At 32.5% G+C, this 19,504-nt stretch overlaps 1 protein-coding gene across 1 annotated transcript; it reads left to right on the top strand.

Moving 5' to 3' along the window:
* Window positions 1–17,702: 17,702 nt before the first annotated feature.
* LOC101257413 (F-box/kelch-repeat protein At3g23880-like) lies at window positions 17,703–19,089 on the top strand. Its single transcript, XM_010329133.4, has one exon. The coding sequence runs from the start codon at window positions 17,707–17,709 to the stop codon at window positions 18,853–18,855; it is 1,149 nt and encodes a 382-aa protein (XP_010327435.1). The 5' UTR covers window positions 17,703–17,706; the 3' UTR covers window positions 18,856–19,089.
* Window positions 19,090–19,504: the final 415 nt, after the last annotated feature.

Genomic DNA, 19,504 nt, shown 5'->3' with positions numbered 1-19,504 from the left:
TCCTATAAAAAGAAGAACGTTATAATTAACATAAAGGGAGGAAAAGCCAAATAACTCGTACTATAAAAGGTTTAACCATCGGTGATCCCCTAAAGTTGACATCTACTTTTACTAAGATATCTGAACAATGATTTTTCATTTTAGACACCTCATATAAGGTCATGATATGTCATTTTGACATATTTTTTACATTCAACAAAAATATGATAGTGAATGTGTTTCCCTCGCAGATGATGTATGATGTGTAAAGTGCCAAATTAAACGAGGACACTTGTCATTTTGTTCAAAATAATTTTTAAATAATAAACTATCAATTATTTTTTTTTAAAAAAGATGTCAATAAATCGATGACACATGGCATTTCTTCCCAAAAAAATAACAAAAAGGGATTAAATCACCTTAAAAAACTTTAGGAGAAGCATATCCCACCCAACCCCACCCCACTCATGGTCTTCTCCTTGCACATATCGCTTAATCTTCTACCATATACCAAAAAATATTTCTATTTCTTTTACATAAATATTGTTCAATCTTTCTATGATAAAAGAAAAATTCTATAGATTTTATTGCTTTAAAAAATAATCTAAGATCCAATGAACTTCTAAAAATACAAATGTGTACGCGTTCATATCACATTGTTAAGTTTCTTTTAAGGAGATTATCTCATTTCTTTAGAAACTTTTTATTCATACCCAAATTTTCATTTTTTTACTTCAAATATCAGTCTTTTTTCCTCAAATTAAATTGAGGAAGAAGGGCATCATCCTTGGGAAATCTCGGGGAAAGCTATGACGTATAAAATCAAATTCCTCGTTTGTGGCATCATTGAATATATTTCATTATGGAAGAAGTTCAAGCTTGAAAAAATGGGGAAGATAAAGGAAATATAAAATAAAAATTGGCCAAAAAACAATCTGACGCGCGATTAATGAGTGGGTCACACTGACTATGTCATATCAGCAAAAAAGTGTTAAAATGACACATTAGGACCTCACATGAGGTGTCTATAATGAAAAAAACCTAGTTCAGATGTCTAAGTGAAAGTTGATACCAACTTTAGGGGGTCACCGATGGGTTAGCCCTACTATAAGCTTCAACATAAAGCAAATGACTCATGACAACATCTTATGAGTTAAACGAGAATGTTAATTACTCCCTCCGTCCACAATTGTTTGTCAGGTTAAAGTCATGCACTAACCTCAAGAAAAATTTAATTCAAAGTGTAATTTGATTAATATAATCTTATTATACCAAGAATATCAAAAATCTACATAACTTTTCAATTGAACAAAATAGAGTAATTATTAAGGGCAGAACTGGAAAAAAATCACTAATTATTAATTGATTGTTCAAATTGACAATTAATCTTGGACATCTACCAAATAATTGTGGACATAGGGAGTACATTTTAATTTCCGAATTGGTTTATCAAACTCACGGTTAAACTAATAAAATTAGCAAAATCATCATTTTCTAATTTTATTGAAGATATCCTGACAGGTGGTTCACTAAATAATTCTTCACAAGTTTCTGGACCACTCGCAACACCAGAAGCAAGACTTTTCGCCCCATTAAAGTCATTTGCATCGAAATATTTAATTTATGATATTACGTCATCTATCACATTCTCATAATTTTCTTTACAAACTGGAAGGCTTTGTTTGAGAACGGATTCTTATTCTTACTTTAGTAGATTTACGATTTCATTGTAAATACTTTTGCACTATTCATCCATTTCTTCTCAATCCTCAAGTTTTATGGATTTGGCTTTTTGGATTTGCCGCCTAGTGCCTTGTGCAAACCCTGTTGGATGAACAAGTCTTTCATCCTTCTCTGCCACGTTAAGAAAACGCTATCACCCGTTGAATTTTTCTACCTCGTACTTTACTCCAGACATTTTCTTTATTGAGTATAGTACAATAAGCTGCAAAAATATTTCTGTAAATGAGCAAAACCTTTGCTCTGATACCAATTGTTGGGAATAAATCCATAACAGAAATAATATTTGCGGTAATAAAGGCAATAAATGCGGAACACAACAATACGGTTAATCAACGAGAATAAAAGAGAAATAATGACACCAAAATTTTACGTGAAAACCCTCCTAAATAAGGAAAAAACCACGACCCGGGAGGAGCAACGAATGTCACTATAGTAAAGATTTTACATTTGTATGTCTGAGCAAAACTCCAAAGACTACTACACATTCAAAAGAAATAGCACCCTTTTGAGTTTTCCACCTCACTACAATATCGCTCACACTCTCTATTTTTCCTCACAAATTATTTTCCTTTGTGATGCCTCACTCTTCTTTTCTCTGCTTTGTAATTTTTTGGTTCATATTTGAAATGCCTCCTAATGATGTTACCAGTGACATCACAAAAAACACAAAGTTTCAACCTTTTCACCTATGCAGATTTTTTGGTAAGATTTTAGTTGAAAAAAGAAATAGTGAGCTTTGGTTTGTTGCAGCTTTTGTTGACTTTAACAATAAGCAACGAACAAAATTCAATGTTCTTGCATTTTTAACTTTCCTTATGTTTATCTACAATGGGTATGGACCTCATAGTTAAATCCTTAGATTGACTTAGCTTGTTATTACCAATAGTCTAAAGCTTAGCTCGACGGTCGAGTATGAATGAGTGAGTTTATGTATTGCATTTTCTTGTCTATGGCCTTTAGCAGCCCTACCTGGATGATGTGAGTGACACAAAGATTAACATCAATTATTCAAGTATCTTTGATTTTCATTTTACTCCCATGTGCTCGTGGCTCGTGGCTTATATATGATGAAAGAGAAACAAATATACAGGGGAAGATGTTGATATACAACTAGTATACAAGAAATTTTATAGCTGATAATAGTAACAAAAGAATTATATAAAGAAATTGAGGGGCAATTAAGTCATTCTTAATTTATCTTATTCAAGAATTATTGAACTTGAGAGTAAAGACATAAAATCACCACCGAAGTTGTTCCGAATTTTCAAAAAGACATGTTAACTTTGTGGGTGTCATATTATCCCATTGAACAGCTTCACAATAGTATGTATATCCCCTTTTCAGCCAATACCACTTATACAAAAATATTTGTAAGTCACAAACTAATAGTCACTTGACACGTGTGAAAAATAATTTTTAACTATTTTTATTTGTTCTTTGTTGTTCTTTTTTTTTCCTTTTTTTTCTTTTTTATTTCCGGTTCTCTTTCTTCTTCGCCTCAATCTTTGTAGCTTCTGCCATTCCTTTCGTCCCGAAGAACAGTCACCAAGTCCGCTGTAGCGGGACAAAATTTTTCGGCAGCATTATCAATTATTTGTCAAACTACTATCAATTAATTTATTTATGAAAATAAATATCGATAAATAATCAATATTTAAATACTCATAATATGACCAAGTCAAAATCTGACATTTAAATCACCTACTTCTCCAATTTCTTACTCTCAAATCGAGTTTTCCATAGTTTCACTATTCTAAGATTTCAAACTTGATTTGTAGGAGGAATAAAATCACTAAACTAAGTTATTTAATTTTTAAAAAAAGAATAAGAATGAACACAATAACATTAGTTATATAAAAAAAATGAAGAAAGACACATATGCCAAGAAACATGGGTAGCTAATGATGGTACGGAAGATGAGAACAAAGATTTGAAAATTAAAAACTATTCATAATAAAGCTTTAAAAAAATTAATACATGAGTTTTTATATTTTTTCAAAATAAGTCAAATTGGGAGTGCCATATGGCAATTTTACGTTGGTCTGAAGTTGTATGAACAGTCCTTCACGAGGTCAAATTTCGTGACAACACGAATGGTGTTAAAATTAGTCAAAAGGGCATATTTATTGTGGATTTAGATAGTTTCATGGGGTAATGGGACACCCGCAAAGTGAAGGTGTGTTTTACGAAAAATATAATGAAAAGTAAAAATGACTAAGTTTCGAAAAATCAATTAATCTTATGATTTAAGAGAAATCAATTTTTCGAACTAACAGAGTCGCCACTTTATTTTTTTAGTAAAAATCAAGAAAAAACTTATAATTATTTTCAAAAGATTTAAAATAGATAAAAATCAATTGAAAAGGGTTTGAAATTCAAATGTACACTCCGAGAAGGAGTTAGGCCCTTGGAATGCCCGCTAACTCGCGGTTGACCGGCGATTTAACTAAATGACCTTTTAAAGTAAATTCAAATTCTATTTATTTAATTACCAATATAACTATTTCATTTTAATTGATTATTTAAAAGGCAAATGAACTTAGAAGGTTCTAAAGGAAAATAATTTAAAGTATTGACAAGACTAATAAAATAAAAGAAGTATATGAAAGGACTAAGTAATATATATATATATACATATATAAGATTTGAATATCTATAAAGAAAGAGAAATGACTATCATTTAGAATTGATTAAATTAGAATAAAAAATCAAATAAATGTTAGTGGTATAATAATAAATAAAGATTAAAATAACACCCTTAGGTACATTTAAGGCTATATATATCAGGTTATAAATATACTTTTAAAAAATTCTACTTATAGCAAATTATTTTCGAGTTATATCATATCAATTAAAATTATATTTAATTTAAGTAAATTATAATCTAATTTAGATACTAATTAATATGTTTAAATTTTTTATTTTATTATTACAGTTACTTTTTTAAAAACTACTTCTTTAAATTTTTAATTTATTAATTATATATTTTTATAGTTACCTTTTTAAAACTAATATTCAGTTTACATATTTTTAGGGATTTATACTTATCATGTTACCCAATCACCCATACCCCAATCGCAACCCACCTCCATCACAAGTTATTTTCAGAAACAGTCTCGTCAATTTCATCTGCATGCTCTCTTAGTACATTCTACCGATCCATGCTCAATGAGATGTCTGACAAAGGAAAACACTACAGTTAGTTTCTTTATGTTATATGATATGATTCCTTTTCAGATGTGCCAATCCAAAAAAAATTGATTATAGAAGGGGAAAATGACAGGTTACACACTCTTCTCACGCCTCACACCATCCCACTTCAATCTTCCTCAAAAGTAAATGAAGTTGTTGATAAACGTTCAACAATGATACCACTATTTTTGATGAGTACAAGATTTTATGGTAAAAGGCTTAATCTGTATGTCAACAATCTCCCTGAATATCAACACAAGTCTCAACTGAACCACTTGATATCAACCATATGATGAATGTTCCTCAACAAGAAGATAGTTCCAAGTATGTATTTTCTATACTTTATAGATTTCATAAAAAATGACAACATTATTTTGTTATTAAAATATTTCTTCTTTCAAATTTTTTACAGCCATTGTGGCATGTACACATCTCTTTGCTGAATACATCAGTAATGGTGTTTTTGATATGTCTGTTATTGATATCGATGCAACATACCATCGACAAAAGTGTGCCACAATACTGTGGCATTATGGAAAATCAAAGAATGATGAGGGCGCAATAAGTGATAGTGAAGTTGTTGGTACAATTGCTAGCAAATATGGTGGACCTCGCACAAAAAAAGAACATGTTCCAGACATAACCAATCATCCTACACCAAGATCACGAAAAAGAAACTAGAAATAATTTATTGCACCTTCTACCTTTTTCTGGACTACGTGTTTTTTTTAACTCTTGAACAATTTGTTTATGTTTAAACATTTCATTATTTTTTATATCATATGTTTTTTCCCAGTTATTCCATCTTCATATGAATTACAAATAGGTTTATATAATTTATGGATACTAGTAATATACATAAATCATACCATTTGCATTCAATAGTTCAAAGTAGCACTTTCATTTCAAAAAGCACCATTTAATGGATGAAATGTATATAAAATATGATTAAAATATGTATGAATCTTTCTTCAGTTATTGATTATTTTAATTTCATGATACTATATATCAATAAGTTGTCAATGTACCCTTATTTGGATGAAATATATATAAAGTCTGATTACTACTTATATGAATGTGACATCAAATTTTTTATTTATCATCATTTTAGTATAAAAAATATCATATATTCAATTTATATTTTTTTCAAAAATACATATATGAATATATATTTTCAATTATTAATTTTTTTTTTCAGGATACTTTCAATATACATAGTATATACCATATGAATTCACTATTTTTAATATATTTTAACTGGGGATTCATTGTACGATTGATATGTTAAAAGTAGTGGATCCATATGTATGAACTATGTATGAGTTTGTATGAACTATGTATGGATTTTGATTAATTCTTGTATGAAAATGGTTGACATAAAATAAAGTTAGTATTAGAATAAAATTGGTATAAAATGTGTTTCAATGTTATTTATAGTTGGACAATATTCAGAAATCACTATTAATCAAATATTAATGCTATCAAATGCACTCCATAAAAAACAAAACATGTGTCTAATAGACAAAACAACATAAAAATTGTGTAACAAAAAGTAAAAAACAAGAAATCATTTTTTTGCACAGAATAATTTGAACATGTCTTCCTGTTGTGTCCAACTTAAGGATATCTACTACAAGTAATCTTTAACCTTTTGAATTTCACATCAGCAAAATTTTTCAAGTTGCAATCTTTCCACTGATCTCTTTGGACCTATGACATTAATTTAGGCTCTGAAATATAACTTGGTATATTCCATATACTCTCGCAGGAGATGGGGTTCAACAGTGATGACATATGCATCTTTGAAATTCTTCGGACTATAAAAAACAGAACAGAATTCTGCTTCATTTATCTAAGAATTGCAATTACATGACTAACAAGAATACAAAACAATTAATACAAATCATAATTTCATATAAACAATTCAGAATTAATACAAACAAAATAATATATGACATTTCATACCCAATTAATTAACATTTCATACAACCAATTTCAAAAGACATTAAAAACAATGTTTTTTAAATTATAATTTATACAACAAAATAACATTTCATATTTCATACCCTATTAATACGCAATTCATACAACAACCATCAAATTTACCAACTTCATTCGATTTTTTCATACCAAAGAGTCTATTACTATCACTCATATCCAAAAATAACAAAATTTGAATTATCAAAGAAAAAAATAAATATCATACAATTTTACAACACTTTTCATACAATTCACCAAAATTATAAATAATTTTTTCTTGCACGTTATTTAACACGTTGTGATATCAATTTTGTTGGCTTTTTTTACTAGTAAATTAAATCAATATTATTCATTTATTTTATTTTTTCGAAAAACAAATATTACTCGAATTTTCAATTTTAATAAAGTGAAACGTCTATAATGTGTTATGAAACAAAAAGAACACAAACTATATTATGAACAAAATTATCAAAAATAAATCAGTAAACTATAATAAAAATCAACCTGACGGATCTCATCTTCCACCATGTTTAATTAATATGAACGTTATTGTCCATTACAACAAATCATGATTTTTTTTTACAACAAAATAACTTCAACCACTAAAAAACGAAATTACTTTCTGCAAACAATTGAAAAGAGAAACATGATAGAGAAAAAATATAATAAAATTATAATTTAATTTGATTTCAACTTATTTGAGCGTTTTAAGCAAACAAAATACTCTTAATTTTTTGAATTCCTTAATATGCACTAATTTGTTAATTATCTATTATTAATTGAAATTAATTTAAACCCCATAAATCCTGCTACTTTTCAATTAAACGGAGAAACATTTTTTTTTCTTTTTTTCTTTTTGTTTACAATTATTTAAAATCAACCTTTACTTTCTAATAATATGTTATAACTTGAGATATCAAATGTTATATATTGAAAGTCAAACTCTAATGATATAGCTTGAGAATATTACTATAAAAAATAGTATATACCTATTTTTTTTCTAAATAAAGAGTAGGGATAGAACATCAATTTTGGGCCTTTGAGCCCATTTTCTGCTGATGGAATTTCTGGGCCTTCAGGCCGATTTTACTTCAAAATATTCCATGTATACACTTTATGTATACTTGGTATATAGACCATATATGACCCCACTTTAGACCTTGTAAGCCTGCATTGTTTTTGAACTTTATGTCCTGTATTTTCTGTCTGCGTTTTCACTTTTTTCCACATGTATATCATATATTACGACTATATATCAGTATATACATTCGGTATATAATCTGTTTTGAGCCTTTGAAGATCTGTTAACTTAATTCCCAGCAGTATACTTGCTTCTCTCAACCTGTACGCCAATTTCGAAGAGGCTGGCCGACTCAGGGATAAAGATTTAAGTAGGATGTGTAGAGACCCGAAAGAAATTTTTTACATGCAATAACATAGAAGTGAATTAGCATATGAAATGATATAATAAACAAGATATATCTGGAACGAGAACAGATTTTACTAAAAACAAAAAGCTACTTAAGAGATTTTAATTAGACCGGAATACATGACTCTATAGCAAACCAAGTGAATTCAAAATAACACTAACAAATTCATAAGCACTATACAATAGCATACATATCATATGTATATACGGCTAAACATATCCTATTCATGGGAATAAACATTTAATGATCAACAATTAGACTCAAACAAGGTCAAGAAAAGCATGCTACATATGTATCAAGTAAAAACGGTTCATGCACATAGTCAAAACAATTCCCTGTAGCGAATTGAGCCCACCATGAATGACTAACGCGAAGATTGGTGAAGAACACACAACTCGATATTTTCTAGAAAACAAAGAGCGAGGAAGCCATCAAAAATGCCAGAAAACCAAACAAAAGTGAGATTTTGTTTCAAGACATTTGCGCAGTTTCAAATAAAGAGGAAGACAAACACGAGCAACAGAACGCTTCGCCACAATTTTTATACATTAAGGCATGCATTTAACTAGGCGAGGATGTATAGAAAACTCAACCATGAGGCTACATACTTCCCAAAATATAAACTCAACCAACAGAAAACTTTCCTAGAGGAACAAGAACGTGACTCCAAAAACATATGCTTGAACTATATTAGAACAAAACAAATAAGACATGACTCCAAACACATGAGGGATTTTCTATCCTAGATGAACTGTGATGGCAGTAATGCCCACTAAAACCAAATAATGATTCCAGTTAAGAGCAAATTAGAGCAAAGGAACGACATCATATAACTTTTTCGAGGCAGAGCAACTTGTTGAGTTAGTTTTTCTTCAGTTTTAGTTTACTTCAACAAAGACCTATTCTTCAGGGTTGGAACAAGTCAATTTCTATTTCCTATTTTTCTGTCAGTAGTGGAGTTAGTTGAGTCATGTCCTGTATTTTCGTTTTTCTTTAACTTTCATGTATTTCCTATAAAAGGCATTGGAACCTATGAATAAAGGTAGATTATTCTGGTGAATTTGCTAAGTCTCAAACTTACAATTCACATTTGGTATCAGAGCCAGAGCCAACAGAGTGATCTAAGAGAAAGAAAAATGAGCGACGACAAAACACTCACCAAGATTCCACAATTTGATGGTCACTATGACCACTGGAGTGAACTGATGGAAAATCTCTTACGTGCCAAGGGTCTGTGGAGTCTAGTGGATGAGGGTTACGACGAACCAGTAGAAGGATTTGAAATGACAGCAGCAGAGAAGAAGAGTCTTGATGAGATCAAGATGAAGGACCATCAAGTGAAGCACTACCTATTCCAGGCAATTGATCGGGTTGTGTTTGAACAGATCTTGAATCGTAAAACATCCAAGATCATATGGGACTCGATGAAGAAAAAGTTTGGAGGCAACGAAAGGGTGAAGCGATCTCTTCTCCAAACCTTAAGAAGAGATTTTGAGGTTCTTGAAATGAAGAATGAAGAGAGCATTGATGATTACTTTGGAAGAGTAATGTCTGTCTCCAACAAGATGAGAAGCAACGGAGAAGACATGACAGATTCAAAGATTGTTGAGAAAATACTTCAAACTTTGACTGACAAATTCACATATGTAGTGGTGTCTATCGAGGAGTCAAAAGACATAGAAAGGATGACGATTGACAAACTGCAAAGCTCTCTGTCTGTACATGAAATTTTTTTTAAAAAGATCAGTCATGAAGAAGATGATCAGGCTCTAAATGTTAGAGGCAGAGGCAGAGGATCATACAGAAGCCGAGGCAGGGGCAGAGGACGCTCATTCAACAAAGCAACAATCGAGTGTTACAACTGCCATAATCTTGGACATTTCCAATATGAATGTCCAAATGGGAATAGTGGAGCAAATTTTGCAGAGATCGAAGAAAAAGATGAAGTTCTTCTCATGACGTATGTGGAGCTTCAAGGTGCTCGAAGAAGATATGTGTGGTTCGTGGACTCTGGATGTTCAAACCATATGTGTGGAGAAAGAGGTATGTTCTTAAGTTTAGACACTAGCATCACACATAATGTTAAGCTTGGGAACAATCACAAACTGATGGTTTGTGGGAAAGGAGTGGTAAAAATAATGCTTAAATGAATAAACTATGTGATTAACGATGTGTATTATATTCCGGAATTGAAGAACAACCTGCTGACTGTTGGACAACTTCAAGAAAGGGGTCTAGATGTGCTATTCAAAGGAGGAGATCGGAACACATGCAGCATCTTTCATCCCTCGAGAGGAAAGATAGAAGAATCTGTTATGAGTGCTAATAGAATGTCTATCTTGCTAGGTGAATCAAATGACAAAACAAAAGAGGAGAAATGCTTACAGGTTGATATCTCAGACGAGGCAGAGCTGTGGCACCATCGATATGGGCATCTCAACTACAAGGGACTTCACACATTATGCAGTAAAGAGATGGTTGTGGGATTACCTGAAATTGGAGATGTGAAAACCACCTGTGAGGCATGTGTCAAAGGGAAACACCATCGTGTTCCATTTCCGAAGCAGAGCAAGTGGAGAGCCACTGAAAGATTGCAGCTTATTCACTCTAATCTCTGTGGTCCAATCAACCCACCATCAAACAGTCAAATAAGGTACTTGATAAGCTTCATTGACGATTTCTCAAGAAAAACATGGATATATTTTGTGCTAGAAAATCAAAAGCATTTCATCAGTTCAAGACATTCAAAGCATTTGTGGAAAAGCAAACTGGATTGTTCATCAAATGTCTAAGAACAGATAGAGGAGGAGAATACAACTCAAATGAGTTCAAGGAATTCTGTAGAGAGCATGGAATCAAACGAAAGCTGACCACAACCTTCACACCCCAGCAGAATGGCATTGCTGAACGCAAAAACCGTACAATCATGAACATGGTGAGAGCAGCTTTGTTAGAGAAGTATGTACCAAGAGTTTTCTGGCCAGATGCTGTGCAATGGGTGAATCATGTTCTTAATAGATCTCCTACACTCATTGTAAGAGACATGACCCCAGAAGAAGTATGGAGTGGAAGAAAACCATCAGTCGAACACTTCAGGGTTTTTGGATGTATTGGTTATGTTCATATCCCAGATGTTAAAAGAAGCAAGCTTGATGATAAAAGCGTGAAGTGTGTCCTATTAGGTTTCAGCAGTGAATCCAAGGCTTTTAAGATGTTCGATCCAGTGGAGAAAAGAATTCACATTAGCCGAGATGTGATATTTGAGGAAGATAAGAAGTGGAATTGGGAAGCTGTTGGTTATTCTGGTGAAGAAAGCATTGAACTCGAGTGGGAAAACAATTATGAAAGTGTTGAGGAAGCGGAAGAAACAGAAGAATACACTGATGATGTTCCTTCACCAAATAATCCATCAACTGGAGAAACGATAACAACAACTAGCAGTGGCTATTGAGGTTAAGTGGATTTAAAGACCAAATTAAATGAACTGGGAGAGATAGACAAGTTCAAAGCTCGGCTGGTTGTAAAAGGATATGCTCAAGAGTACGGAGTAGATTACACAGAGGTATTCGCACCAGTGGCTCGAATGGATACAGTAAGGATGATCATTGCTGTAGCAGCACAAAGTGGATGGGGAATCTATCAACTAGATGTCAAATCTGCTTTCTTACATGGTGAGCTGAAGGAAGATGTATTTGTAGAGCAGCCACAAGGTTATGAAGTAGCAGGGAAGGACATAGTTTATAAGCTACATAAGGCCCTTTACGGACTAAAACAAGCACCCAGAGCTTGGTTCAGTCGCATTGAGGCTTATATCGTCAAGGAAGGTTTTGTAAGCAGCTTTAGTGAACAAACATTATTCATCAAGCAAAAGGGAGGTAAAATCATAATTGTGAGCATTTATGTTGATGATTTATTGTTCACTAGTAATGATGAGGAGTTGTTGAATGAGTTTAAGCGCTCCATGAAGGATGAATTCGACATGACTGATTTGGGGAAGATGAGATATTTTCTTGGCATTGAAGTGATACAGAAGGCTGATGGCATCTTTATATGTCAAAAATAATATGCTGCTCAGCTGATCGAGAGGTTTGGGATGCAGAATTACAACTTTGTTTGCAATCCGATAGTCCCTGGACAGAAGGTTGGCCGGGATGAAGCTGGTGTGAAGGTCGACTCAACACTATATAAGCAAATGGTGGGTAGCTTAATGTATCTCACAACCACACGACCTGACTTGATGTTCGTGGTAAGTCTTATTAGTCGTTTTATGGCAAATCTACTGAGTTGCACTTTGGTACTGCAAAAAGAATCATGAGGTATGTGAAGGGAACTCTGGAATTTGGAATATGGTATCAACGTGAAGGAAAAAGTGAACTCTTAGGCTACACCGACAGTGATTATGCAGGGGATGTGGATGACAGTAGGAGCACTTTAGGATATGTTTTCTTAATGAGTGGAGGAGCTGTGGCATGGTCCTCAAGGAAGCAACCAATCGTCACTCTATCAACTACTGAAGCAGAGTATGTAGCAGCAGCTACATGTGCCTGTCAAGACATCTGGATGAAAAGAATATTGAAAGAAATCGGGCATGAACAAGATGAAGAGATGGTTCTATTTTGTGACAACACATCCACTATCAAGTTGTCAAAAAATGTTGTCATGCACAGAAAGTCAAAGCACATAAGGGTTCGATATCATTTTCTCAGAGAATTGGCAAATGAAGGCGTTGTTAAATTGGTCTATTGCAGCACTGAGGAGCAGCTGGCAGACAATGAAATCCGATGTAATGAAGACTGGCTAGAGTTGCGGTTGAGTTGAAGATGACGGCATGTTTGCTGCACTCCACAAATAACAACGAAAGAAACATACAAGTAGGGGTCAGTACAAACACAAGTACTGAGTAAGTATCATCGGCCAACTCAAAATAGAAAATAGTATATATCAGATCATATCATAAATCAACTACAATACTCAATCTATAGCAACAACATGTACAAGAATCTTTGATAAATAATGTCAAGTACACTCATGAGGACTCAAGCCTCCATATCATACTCATTTGGGAAATAGGTTCTTTTCATTCGAATTTATTAACATAATTTCAAGATTCATTATCTTTATTCCTCTTGTGTCGGCACGTGACACTCCGCTCCCCTACTACTATGTGTAGGAACGTGACACTCCGATCCCCTAATTCTACGTGTCGGTTCGTGACACCTGATCCTCTAAGAAATTGGATTATTAATATTCAACCACTAACTTTATAATTATAAGTAGGAATAGTCCAAAATGCCCCTTAAAACATTTAACAGAAATCCGACTAGCCTGGGATTACGCAGTCTGTGACGGTCTGTCGTGCCCACGACGGTCCGTCCTGCCATGTCGTCACGAAGTTCAGAGAGTTGATTTCAGTACCCAAATTTCAGAATTCTAAGTGTTTTGGAACGAGACCCCCTCGACGGTCCGTCGTGCCCATGACGGTCCGTCGTGGGATCTGTCGTCTCAGCCAGTTTTTCCAAAAATAAATCTACTGCTCAAAACGACTAAACAGGTCGTTACAAACTCACCCTTGTAAGAATCCTTTAGAAAACATCCATCAAAACCAATAATTTTTCTGCATCCTTCCAATCAACCCCTCTTCAATGCATCAAAGCAAACATAGAAGTCAACAAACAAAGTTTTTCCTGGCTGAGACTCTCTATTTGTCATCAGCTAACAGGAAGTACCAGGGTTATGTTTAATCATGTCTGTATAATTACACAATATTGAAAATTTCATCTTCTTCCAATCACCTAATAAGTCCTTAATAATTTTTTTTTGCCCTATGACAAACAGTTCTTCCAACATACAACCCAAATTTTTTCTCACCAATTTCTGAATTTCCCACAATCTTACATATGGTTGACAGGTAATTTTATCCTTGAACTTTTATGCAATACACAAGTTGCTTTAAGTTAATTGAGGACATACATGCACATGACAATAATTTTGACAATAAAATCACCAGAATCCTTATCTATACTAGCAAACAAAACCCATTTACATTTCTTGTCCTCACACTTAACTCTAACCTTTTTTTTATCATTAGACTTCAACTTTAACCTAATTTTTTATTCACAAGAATATTCTGCAACAACTTTTCTAAATTGTTCAGAACTTTCAAATACTATACCAAGCTCAAAAATAGTTAGAACACAATCAGGATCAAATTTTACCTTTTTACTTTTTCTTCTTCTTGGTAAATCAACATCCTTTACAAAATCTGGATCCAATTCATCCTTAGTATCATCACTATCCAATTCTGAGCTATCTATATATTGCTCATCACCCCCTAGTCTTCAGTGTATCTAGCAGCCTTATTTCTTCCTATGTCTTCAAAACCTCCTGAGTTTGAGTAGGTTTTTTCTTCATCACTTTGTTTCTCCTTTCATTTCTAAGAGCTCTCAATTCTTCATCCACCTTAGAGTCATCCTCATCAGGAATAGCATCTTCTTGAGAGTCCTCATTGCTTTCTTGATTTGATTCAGTCCATTCGTCTTCTAGATCTAATATATCCTGTGGCTCAACTTCGACATTAACATTTTTAGATTCATCTTCATGATTCAACCCTTCATTTGCAGTTATATTTATATCTTGTAAGTCTTCTTCCACTACAGACCCACAAAGCAAATCAGATGTGACCACATATACATCATCCACCACATGCTTCACATAACGGTCAAAAAAGTAACCGTACTTTAGGTCTTTGATAAAATTTAGTAAAGTGAAATCAGTTTCCACCTCAATAAAGCCACTTTTTGTGGGGTCTTTAACACAAAACCCATCAAAAGTAATATACCCAATTGTTTAGTGTAAAAAAATAATTCGATTATTGAGAAGTGGTCCTTATTGATATTAACATATTCCACCTCATTTTTTCCTTTATAAGTAATTTCATTTTTGTCCTGAATAAACTTACCACCATGATGAAAACGAGTTATAATAATGGCATCCATAAGATTTCCCTGAAACAAGGCAAAAGACCCAAAATTTTCTGACACATTATGGGCAATAAAGGCAAAAAAACCCTAGTTTTTTCAAGATATTAACAACACACCACCAAATTGATACTAAAACACATTATATATCGATTAAAAAAATGAAGATATTAACAACACACCACCACTACAACAATAAAAATTACATAGTAATTAGGGATTGAACTTACCTCACACTCGTCAACTCCAAAATCGTGATTGAACTCCAAAATTATCTGCAATTTTTGATGATTCCTTCAACAAAACACTCGAAATCACTTTAAAATTTGAGAATTTCAGCTGTAAATGTCATTCAAAGAACAGTGATTGTTAGGGTTTTCTCGTCTAGCATCGGGTTAGAAGTGTTTTGGGGGGAAATTAGTTTTTACGTTTGAGGATTTAATATGTGGCGCTGACGTGTAATTGGGTTGAAGTATATTGGTTAAAATTTTCACGTGGGGAAGGTTCAACTCACACACCCAATCACCAAAAGTAATTTGTTGAAATTTGGTTCCACATCAGCCAAGAATATTTAAAAGGAATAAATTATAAGTGGTTGAACGATTTAATAGGAAAATGTCTTAGTTGAGGTATCTTGGAGGGGAGGGGGGGGGACCCAACAAGTTTAGGGACCTGCTTATGTATTTGGCCTTAATTTGAACACTTTTTTTGGGTTGGGAGGGGGGGGGGTTAAAATGATTTTCTAAAGTGTGTGTATATATCTTATTAAAAAAGAAAAAAAAGTCTTAAAATAATTTTGAAAGTATTTTTGACTTCAAAATATAACTATTTCAAATTGTAATGCATGATACTTTTCGTATAGTTTTTAAATTTCTAATTTTTTTGGTTAAAAAATCGAATTAATGTAATCTAATTTAATTTTAGAAATTAGTGAAATTGATTTTTGAAAATCACAACATGACAAATAAAAGTGAACGAGGGGAGTATATGTATATTAAACCATGCATTACTAGTACACTCAATTTAGCATTATGTTAATACATCCTAACTCCTACCAAACAATCTCTAACGGTATAATCAAGTATTTCTTTTGTCCCAATTTATGTTATAATTTTTATTTTTCAAGAATCAAACAGTCAAAAATAGATATGTTTAAATCTTAAACCCGAAAAGTGTCATATAAAGTAGTGCGACGTGAGTACAATAAAAGGTAAGAGAAAATGACATAAATAGTCCCTTAATTATAGGAGTAGGTGTAAAATCATCTCTTAATTATACACTTGACGGATATAGTTTTTTAACTATTTAAAAACTTGTCAGCTTTGTTCCATTAACTATACACTTATCGATTTTAGTTCCTTAACTGTAAAACTACAGATTTTAGTTCCTTAAGTATTCAAAAACTTATTAGATATGTTTTTTTTTCATTTTTCAAATATAATTAGCCTAGGCTTATATTAACGGAATCCATTTCTCGAGAAATTAAATCTTTTAGAATTTTTTGTTGTTTCTCTTTCTTTGCTTCATTTTCTTCAAATTAAGCTTATGCGAAGAACCTTAACCTTAACGATTCAAAATAACATTCACGAGCAAAGAAAATATAAGTCATTTTTTATTCAACAGAGAATAAAATGAAACATATTTGTTACTACTAATGATTTGAATACACTAAATTTCATTATAAAAAGAAAAAAATAATTTCCCGTTAAATTCAAAGTTACTCGAACGACTTCATTGAGCGAAATTTGTTTAATTTTTCAGAAATTGAAATTTATAAAATGGTATATATGTAAAAAAAAATTAATTATTTTTAAATAGATCGATTTATTATTCGATTCATTTTATTTTACGTAAAGAATTTGAGTAAATTAAATAAAATCCACACAAGTTAAAATATTCAAGTGCGACTTCAAGTCATTAACAACAATTATATGATTAACTTTATCCTCCATTGAATAAAATTAGGACTTATATTTTGTTTCCTCATTAATTATATTTTGAATCATAGATGTTATTGTTCTTTTTATAACAGTAGTTTGAAGAAAAAGAAGAGCAGAAAAAGAGAAATAACTTTTAAAATGGGTTAAATATTTAATTTAACAAATATTTCTATTAATGAATAAAAAAGGATCAAACCTTATAAGTTTTTAAATATTTAAGAGACAAAAATTGATAATCTAATAGTTAAGCGACTAAAATTATTAAGTATATAGTTAAAAGACTAAAATTAACAATTTTTTAAATAATTAAAGTACTATATATATTAAGTATATAGTTAATAAGTTTTTAAATAGTTAGACTATTTTTTTTATTTTCTCTAAAAGGTAACAAGTGTCCAAACAAGTGAGAATAAGGGTTTATCATACCAAAAGCGGCACTCTTCCTCGAAGAATTTCATTCCAAAAATGGAATCTGAAGTAGAAAGGTTCCATCGACACCCGAAACGGGAGAAACTCACAAAATGTGTTGAATTTCCATCAATCTTTCCAGAAGAGCTCATCACTGAAATCATATCAAGGCTACCAGTGAAATCCCTTTTGAAATTCATGTCTGTTTCGAAATCTTGGCTTTCTTTGATCTCTAGCCCTGAATTTATCAACACCCATCTTACGGTGTATAACAACAATGATCAGAGACACCACAGGCTTATGCTAGGGTTTAGTATGCATTGCTACAAACTTAGGGAATGTTCTTTTAGCTCTTTATTTTGTAACCCTGTTATTGAGCTATCTGACTTCAATTATCCCATGAAAGTCGAATATGACGAAGGATTTTCGCCTGTGGGTTCTATTAATGGATTGATTTGTCTTGTCCACGGGTATCACTCACCAAAACATTTGTTTCTATGGAATCCATCTATTAGGAAGTACAAGAAATTTTCTAATTCTAGACCTAAATTTAGATATGATGCATGTATGTATGGTTTTGGGTATGATGAGCTCCATGATGATTATAAGATAGTGGGTATTTTTTGTATTTATGGAAGATCGCTTCATATTGACTTCAAAATATATAGTTTAAAGGGTGATTCTTGGAGAATGATTCCTTATTCACATGGCGGGATGTGTTTCAGTAGACGGAGTGTATTTGTGAATGGTAAACTTCATTGGACTACTCATTCTTTTGATCAATCTGTGTGTAAGGGTGGGGGCATTGTTTCTTTTAGTTTAGCTTATGAGAATTGGGGAAAGGTGGAGGAGCCCTGCTATGGAGGAAAAGAAAGTATTTCAGACTTGGGAGTGTTTGGAAATGATTTTTGTGGGTTCTCTCATCATCTGGCGATTGGCGTAGATGTTTGGGTTATGAAAGATTATGGAATTAAGGAATCTTGGACAAAGATGTGCACCATCACCTATCCAAAACTCGAGAGAGATATATATTTTCCATCCGTTTTCTTGTCAAATAATGGTGATGTTTTGGTTGGGTACGGATCAATGTTCATCCTATACAATCCAAAGGATGACTCCTTCAAATATCCAAAGGTTATCAACTATAGTGAGTGGCAAATAGGGGAAATCTACATTGAAAGCCTAATTTCTCCTCTTTCTACATAAGGGCCAAGACCGATACAGAAACAATGCGTGAAAAAACTCATATCAAGGCAGTCTAGTAACAAAAAACTGGTAAGGTTACTTTTTTTGCTGTGAAATTCTGTTTGTTATTTCAGATATAGAGTTAGACAATGCATTTGTAAAAGATATCTTCAAACCTGATTGTGTGGGTTCTAGTTAGTCATTTTTTATATATGCACTACTCTCATGAAACAATTGTTTTGTCTCTAACTTCAATCGAAATGAAACTGGACATTCCACTCTTGTTGATTAGTGTTTTAAGGGAACTTTACACCTCTGGACATAGTAAATAAAGAACAACAGGAACTCGCGGCAGGTGAATGCACCAATAACACCGAGGTCCTTCACTGGGTTGTTGTTTTTTCTCGTAGGCTTCTTTGATTACTCTCTATAGCAAAATTCTTTTACAGTATCTTGTTTCTAATTAGTGGCAATTTGTACTCCCTCAGTTCTATTCTACTTGTAATGACGAGTGAAGTGAGACTATAGATAATGGGGAAATCGAGGAGAGAAATAGACTCCGAATTTGTTTTGAGAGGTTCCTCATGTTACTTTCCAAGTTCTTTTTATTGTATGCTGAATAGAGCTGCAAACAGTGCCTCTACCTTTTTTAGCAGAACAGATGTTATCG

This window comes from Solanum lycopersicum, chromosome 10 (assembly GCF_036512215.1).
Source record: "Solanum lycopersicum chromosome 10, SLM_r2.1".
NCBI lineage: Eukaryota > Viridiplantae > Streptophyta > Magnoliopsida > Solanales > Solanaceae > Solanum > Solanum lycopersicum.
The sequence above is the reverse complement of the archived record's forward strand: the minus strand, read 5'-3'. Positions and strand labels throughout refer to the sequence as shown.